An 8,464-nucleotide genomic window follows, 5' to 3' on the forward strand; every position below is an offset into this window, starting at 1 on the left:
CTCTCGACCCGTGACTTATTACTAACTCTTCACACACACACACACACACACATATATTATATATATATATTATATATATTATATATATATATATTATATATATATATATATATATATATATGCATTGTTATTATTATGTTTTTATGTCCATTTTATTTTATTTAATTTTATCTCACTTTACTATTCTATTTTATTTTGTCAAGCTTAATAAAAAAACAGCATACCATAGAAACCTATGTGCACCCCCTTCTTGCAAAAATGAAGACAAAAAGTTGTGGCCCAAGAAGCAATGAACAAATCCGGCCCAACCAATTCCGAAGCCATGGCGGGCGCCATAAGCCTCATGGCGCCCGCCATGAGGTCTGAACATTTAGCGGGACAGAATCCCCAATTTCACCATTTTCACCTTCTTCAACCTCTCAAAACCCATTTTCTCCTTCTCCCAACTCCACCAAAGTCCACGAAAAATCCCAACTTCCTCATTTTAACTCCAAGCCATTACCATTTGCAAACTTCACTCATCCATTTCTCCACCAATAACCCACAAAACCCCCATTTTTCACTTCCTTTCCATAAACACCCATTTTTCTCTTCACTCACCATCAATGGCCGGAATGGAGTTCAATAACATCATTCTTCGCGGAGGAAAACCCGGAGAGCGACAAAACAAAATTTTATAAAAATTGCAAACACGGGAAATTCTCGCTACCATGTACGTAGACAAAGAATGTTTGTATACTTTAGGGACATACCTTAGTGTTTTTCATATGCTTGATACTTTAGGATTACATGATATTTTTGCTAATAAAGCACCCACCTATGATAGGCTGACTAGGGAATTTTTGAGTTCCCTAATTTATACTGTTTACCCTGGCACTGCTAGCACGGTTGGTACCGTTTGTTTTAGAATGTTTAATATGGAATACGAGTACACTACCGATGCCTTAGCAGGTTTATTAGGAATGCCTTACGGAGAGGGTGCCATCTGTGAGACACCCTTAGATGCTGAATGGGCACTCGAAGCATTTACTTTTTGGAATAGATTATCAAATGTGGCTGTCACTTCCTTTGAAGGAATTTTAGCTTCCAATATTCATAACCCGACCATCCGTATTTTTCGATATCTTTTGGAATGTACAATTTTCCGTCGGGAGAATTCTAATAAAGTAAATGCTCGCGAGTTGCTATTTTTACAGGGTTGCCTCACTAATAGAAGGATCAATCATGTTCCTTTTATGCTTGCACATATGTCCTCCATTCTTAAAAAGGGAGGAACCATTTCTTTTGGTGGTTTAATTACTTTTATTACTCGAGCGTTAAATCTCAACGCTGAGTTAGCCACATTAGAACCACTCCCTCACCGCACCATTAACTTAAATTTTTTGAAGGATATGAAATTATGTAAGGTGCGGCGAGCAGGTGGTTATAACCTCATGATCTATGGTGTAGCTATACCCAGTGTTGTTTTACCTTGCTCTCAGCGTACAAATGTGCGACATGCAAGGAACTGGATGTATGATCTCGACGCTCCACCTTTTACCGATCCTTTGCCACCTAATGTTCCTATGGACGATGGGCAAGGGACCGATGATGAGTGTGACCGGCGCGACCAGTCACCTGCTCATGATATTCCTACTACATCACCTACACACACTTCACCTTCTTCTTCTGACCATTTTGCAGGTACCGCTCCCGGTTTTTACATTAATTTATAAGAATGAGGTGAATATTATTTTTGTTACTTGGTGTGCCCTCTTGTTATTTTGTGGATCACCGAGGAGATGTGGCGCGAGCACCTGGCTCGAGAGGAAAGGCATGACACCCTTCTGAATACCATAAACCAACAATTGACAGATAATATGAGTTTTATGGTAGTGTCCCAACAGCGTAGTGAGCAAGCACATTAGACTATCACTGAGTCCTTACTTGCAATCACTAATGAGCAGCATCGCCAACGACAGGCTACTGAGCGTCACTTCGCACTTATCGAGGCCAACCAAGGGTCTCTCTTAGGTCTCTCTAGGCAACTGTAGGAAGGACTTAGTACTCGTAGCAGGCGTCGTCGGCCCAAGCATCCTGACCAGGGTGGTGACGATGACGGTACCGGTGATCACTCATAGTTCTCTCTCTCTCTCTCTCTCTCTCTCTCTCTCTCTCTCTCTCTCTCTCTCTCTCTCTCTCTCTCTCTCTCTCTCTCTCTCTTCCAGGTTACTCCTACCCTATCTCATATCGAAACATTGAGGACAATGTTCGGTCTAAGTGTGGGAGGAGATTTTTATCGCTTTCCTTTATTTTTAGTATGTTTTGTGTGTTTTAGTTGTTTGCCTTTTTCTTTTTAATAAAATAACATGTGTTTGACGAGTCATCTGTGTAGTGTATCCGTATTTCTCCCATTTCTTTAACCTTACCAAAAAACTTTGTGCGCAAAGACAGCAGTGCATTTTGAATATTCAGGCTATAAGACAGGTTTATGACGGGATGTAAAAGACTTGGGAAAACTTTTTCTGAAAATCGATATTGTCTTAACACCGTAGGCTTCATGATTATAAGAGTCGATCCCGATACCCCATATGCCGTGGCCCTAATTTTTGTTCCAAATAAGTCCTTAAGTAGTTTATCCTTGCAGTCAACTTCGGCTTAAGCAGGCTCTACGTAGGGGACCGATGGAAATAAGTGAATGATCACAAAAATTCCTGCTTTGTTCTCTAGTTGTATGAAAATCCAGGCTAGGTGATCTCACACGGTCATTTAACCCAACAAAATAAAACATTTGCGAAACATGCAAAATAAAAATAAAAAAAATAAATAAATATAATAATATGCCTATTATTGGTTGGTTCAGAGGTATCTGGTGCTGAACTTGGTAGGGTGGATTACGATCCAATCCCCTACAACTACAAATTGGGTTAAATAAAGGGGTTACACCAACTTATGTACTAGAGCCCCATGCTTAAGATCATAATCACTAACCGGTCACCTTACTATGAGTATGTACGGATAACGGGCTTAATGTGTTTGCATCTGAATGAAAAGGACTTAAAGAAGATGAAAAGAAGGCCTAAGTATGATGGGGTGATGTGGATTGACTTGTATAGGAACCAAGCCTATTACCGCATTTGCGGGAAGTGTCACCACAATATCCTTAGTTTGATTCGTTAGTACCCATCGATACATTCCTTGAATGAACTTATAAGCCTTTTTGCCTTGAATTAACTCTGGTTGATACTGTTTTTCTTGCATGAGCTATAAAGAGTTTTGCTTGAGGACAAGCAAAGGTTTAAGTGTGGGAGAATTTGATCACACTGAATCACACCGCATTTTTGACTCGGATTTCACATGTTTATTAGGTCTTTATTATCATTTTTCTTGTGTTATGCTCTCTTTTATGTTGTTTTCAGATATTTATCTCTTTCAGGACCTTTTTAGAAGAAACGAAGCAAAAAGACCAAAAATTAGGGTTTTTCGGTCCCATGAACTTTCCCATTCACACACATGGCGAGCGCCATGAAGGGGTGGCGGGCGCCACCTTTGCATTTCACGTTCACGTTCCCACTAAGGAGAAGTTGAAGGGCACCATGGTCTTTACAAGCTGCTGAATTCCTCTATAAATAGGTTGTTCTAGTTCATTTCCAAATCATCCAACTTAGTTTACAACACTAAGACTATATTATCATCTGTAAAACCGGTAATCCGTCACATCAAGGGGTTATCGCACTATAGTGTAATTAAGTTGAAGCAGTTTGATTTTGCTGTCGTCTTTATCTTCAAAGTCAAAGGTTTATTTTCCTTGTACCAGATTTAAAGCCTCCGTTTGGAGCAGGTTCTAATTTAATCACTTTTATTTATTTTACAAGTCATGCTTTACTTTATTTAATTTCTTGCTATGCTTTACTTTATTTAATTTCTTGCCATGCTTTACTTTATTTAATTCCTATCATTGTCTTTACTTTATTTAAATTTCTCGCCTTTATCTTTATTGCTCGTTTTAATTATTTTACACGCTTTACTTGTTCTTTACGCCTTACATCTAAAACAACTTTTCATCATGATCAAACTCGTTGTGTTTGTTTGTGTTACCATGTCTGGCTAAATCTTTCAAAGGTTAGAATGTAAGGATCGCGGTTAAAGAGATGTTTCACATATTGGATCTATAGAAATGCTTTAAAGGCTGTTTTGATTTTTAATTCGAGTTTTTTGAAACAAACTTGGTTAGTTTTAACTACGCAAGGAGTGCGAAAGTGCCCTGGCTTAGTTAACTAGGAATTTTTATCACTTTAAGGAAAAACGATTTTTGAAACTGTTTTCAGACGCGTTGATAGATTTAAAATTAGGAAACTCCTTGGGTAAACCTTCTAAATCAAAATCATTTTTCAACTAAGTTTACGAGTCTTATTTCTTAAAAATAAGTTTACTACTTTAGCGTTCTGCGCACCTTTTATAAGTAACACTAAAAGGCCTTAATTTAAGGGTAAACTCGGTTCTGAATACCCGAAAGCGACAGTTCCTGTTAAATGGATTCTTTTCAAGAGTAGAAAATATTGCCCCATAAGTAGTTCTATTTAGACAATCGAAACATTGTTTAACTGTCGTGAAATACATTCAAACCTGTCTTTATCTGCACTGTATTTATGGTTTCCTTTATTTACTATTATTTTGCAACATCAATATCTCTTTTGTACCGCCTTAGATAAACATCGTAACAATAGTAATCGATAGATTGACGATTTGGTCTCTGTGGGATCAATATTATTTTATATTACTCTGACGCGATTTGTGCACTTGCGAATAGAGCGACCAGGTCACACATAAAAGGACGAATTGATGAGATATAAAGTAACTAAGGAACACCGTAAGGTACATTGCACTTAAGTGAATTGTAGAACATCGTAAGATACGGTGTCCTTAAGTAGAATACGAAATATGGTAAGATACCACGCGCTTAAGTGATTTTGGCATATTATAAGATATGGGCCACATACACTTAAGTGGGCATTTTAGCTTGCAGCCCATACAAGTGGTTCTATAAATAGAACCCTTGTGCAGAAGCATTTGTGCAGTTGCAATTTCGTTTCTCTCTCTCTCTCTCTCTCTCACACACACACACACACACACACACACACTCAAAGCCTTCATTTGTAGCAGCTAACACTGAGATTGAAGGAATCCATTCGCGTGGATTGAGTAGAGGCGTTGTCATCGTTCAACGTTCATGATCGCTCCATAGATCTGCATCAAAGGTTACAATCTCCACAAGAGGTAACAATTCTATCACTGATCATGCCCATTCGTAAGGATCACTAAAGGAGAAATTTTTTAAATTCCGCTGTGTTTTGGATCGCTCTTCTCCTTCACCTTGTTGGCAGGAAGTTCAAGCAATCTTCCCCATCCTTTATGATTGTCAGGGCGTCCTTAAGAGATGCCATTGGAGATTTGACATCTTTTGATTCATCCCTTGATGGGCAAACCATTTCAACATTGATAACTTCGAATGATTGGAACGGGATTTCCCTCATCTCCCCTTCTCCTTCAACGTATCGGAAAGATGCGAGGTGACTTACCATAATGTCCTTCTCACCCTCGACCAAAACTAGTTTATCATCAGTTAAGAATTTCAATTTTTGGTAGAGCATTGAAGTGACTGCACCAGCTGAATGGATCCAAGGCCTTCCAAGCAGACAACTGTAAGCTGGATAGATGTCCATTACGAATAAAGTGATAAGAAAAGCATGGGGACCAATCTTCATAGGCAAATTCACCTCACCGATTACAGTCCTCCTAGTCCCATCAAATGCTCTTACTATAAGCTGACTCGGCTTCATTAAGAGTCCTTCAACAATTAGCTTAGCAAAGGAGCTCTTAGGCATCACATTAAGGGAAAACCCAATGTCTACCAAAACTCTTGATAGGACTGTGTCCACACACTCAATAGAAATGTGGAGAGCCTTGTTATGATTCCTCCCCTTGGCGGGAAGCTCTTCATCACTGAAACCCAAGCTTAAGCTAGTAGCGATATTGTTAACCACCCCTTCAAAAAGACAGACAAAGATCTCTTGTGGTACGTGAGCTATCTTAAAGTTTTTTACCAAAGCATCCATATGGGCCTCCGAGCTCATTAATAAAGACAACATTGAGATCTTCGAGGGTGTCTGGTTAAGTTGATCAATTACTCGATAATCAGTCTTCTTGATAATGCATAAGAACTCTTCTACTTCATTGGAAGGTGCAGGGTCTTGTCTCTGCTGAGGGCCATCAATTTGTTTGCCTTTGTCTGAAGTTGAAGGATTGATAATTCCAATTGGATTGGGTATCGTCATAAATATCCTTCCACTTCTTGTAATTCCTCCAGCACCGGTGATATTGATCATTGGATCACTAGACTTCAACGGTTCTTCTTGAATCTTTTATCCATGAATGTAGACTGAGGTGTCATACACCCATGGGACTGCCTTGGTATCAATATACGGGAACGGTGTGGGAACTATTATTATGACCGGAGTAACATAATTTGTTGATAGAGTTAACTAAGAGAAGTTATATGGAATTTGTAGAGGGGGGACTTCGTCGTATGGTATCTCGATGGTAAACACATCTTCTTTTGTGGGCGGGCAGCCTACCACCAAGATCCCTTGGTCCATTAATTGTTGTATGACATACTTCAATGTTTTACATTGTTGCGGGTTAATCAGACAATGTTCACAGTCATTACTACAGATGGGAAAGGCATTATCCTTCATCAAATCATTCTTGATCTCGATGAGTGGTGTTTTTAATTCATCCACATGGGACATCATTCTCCTTCCATTATCAACTTCTATCATATTCATGGCTGCATTATTGTGAGGAGGCATCAGGTTGTTATTTACATTCGGCTCCTTGGGGGAGAACGTGATTGCCTTAGAATCAATAAGATATTGAACCTTGTACTCTAATGCTTTACAATTCTCGATCGAATTCCCTAGAGCGCCAAAATCAAATTCACAGCGGGCATTTGCATCATAACCGGGAGGAAGAACCGCCGGTGGGGGTCCTAACTCCCTTAATTGTACAAGTGATCCCCTCAATAAATATGGTAGAATATGACTATATGGCATGGGAACCGTGTCAAATCTTCTCTCGGGCCTTCACATCCTTTGTTGTTATTCTTGTTGTTGATACTGTTGTTGCCGACGTTGCGGTTGTTGTTGATACTGTTGTTGCCGACGTTGCGGTTGTTGTTGATACTGTTGTTGTTGTTGAGTTTGGACAGCAATTGCAAAAGGTTGTTGTTGAATTGGTTGGACAGGAGCTATGGTGGCTACTTGTGGATAAGTGGGATTTCTTGTTCGAATGATGGAGGTGGCATTGGTCTCGCCTTCTCGTTTTTTACCGTAGGGAACAAAAGGTTTCTTTGATGCACTGGAAGTACTGGCAGAGTTCTGGATCTTTCCCATCTTAATCATATTTTCTATCCTTTCACCGGCTAAGACAAGGTCAGAGAAGCCTGAAGAGGTGCTCCCTACCATTCTGTCAAGATATGAACCTTGTAGGTTACCCATAAACATGTCTACCAGTTCCCTTTCTAGAAATGGGGGTTGTACCCTAGCAACTAATTCCCTCCACCATTGGGTATACTCTTTGAAGGACTCCTCAGACCTTTGAGTCAGAGTTTGCAACTTCGTGCGATTAGGTGCCATATCAGTGTTGTACTGATAGTGGTTGAGGAATGCCTCGGTCGTTTCCTTCCGTGTGTGAATATGGTTGCCCTCGAGTTGCATATACCAATCCAAAGATGCCCCACTAAGGGAATCTTGTAAAAAATTCATTAATAGTTGATCATCACTGGAATAAGCAGTCATCTTTCGGCAGTATGCCTTAATGTGAGTCCTAGGGTCGCTATTTCCCTTATATTTTTCAAAGTCTGGAACTTTGAACTTGGCCGAAATGGTGACCTCAAGCACTAGGCACATTTCTGCCGCATCAAGGCCCAAAACATCAGTGTTCCCCATTGCCTTGAGCTTTTCCTCGATAGCCTTTACCTTCCTCTCCACCTCGTTGGTTGCTGAACCGAAGGCGTCATCCTGAGAAGTAGCCATTGGGCTGAAGAATGCATCATGTTGGTCGTCTATTTCAAAAATATGAGGACGAGGATTGCCGTTTGGAACACCGTCGGGTGCACTAATGTTAATTGGAGGATCAACTTGAGGAACTGGAGTCGGAGTCTCGACCGCTGGAGGGGTAGGAGTATTGGTAGTACTGGAACATTGGTTCATTTATTCTTCCATTTTTGCCATAATTTCTTGGCCTCTTGCGACAGCTTTAATGGTCTCCATCAACTGCCGCATTTGGGACCACACGTGGGATACTTCCTCCTAAAGGGGAACTTGGTTTTCTTGAAGTTGCTCCATGACAACTTGTCGATGTCCTCATGTATCGTACCGAAAAGTCAGCTTTAGAGAGTGGTTCTGGTTAGGAAAAAAGGGTGGAT

At 40.1% G+C, this 8,464-nt stretch overlaps 1 protein-coding gene across 1 annotated transcript; it reads right to left on the minus strand.

The window, feature by feature from the left end:
• Positions 1 to 6,521: 6,521 nt before the first annotated feature.
• Positions 6,522 to 8,249, minus strand: LOC127094905 (uncharacterized). The gene is made up of 2 exons (XM_051033666.1): positions 7,222 to 8,249; positions 6,522 to 7,035 (listed from the first exon to the last, which is right to left on the minus strand). Exons 1-2 carry the CDS (start codon positions 8,247 to 8,249, stop codon positions 6,522 to 6,524), a joined length of 1,542 nt encoding a protein of 513 aa, XP_050889623.1.
• Positions 8,250 to 8,464: the final 215 nt, after the last annotated feature.

Source organism: Lathyrus oleraceus, chromosome 6, assembly GCF_024323335.1.
Source record: "Lathyrus oleraceus cultivar Zhongwan6 chromosome 6, CAAS_Psat_ZW6_1.0, whole genome shotgun sequence".
Lineage (NCBI taxonomy): Eukaryota > Viridiplantae > Streptophyta > Magnoliopsida > Fabales > Fabaceae > Lathyrus > Lathyrus oleraceus.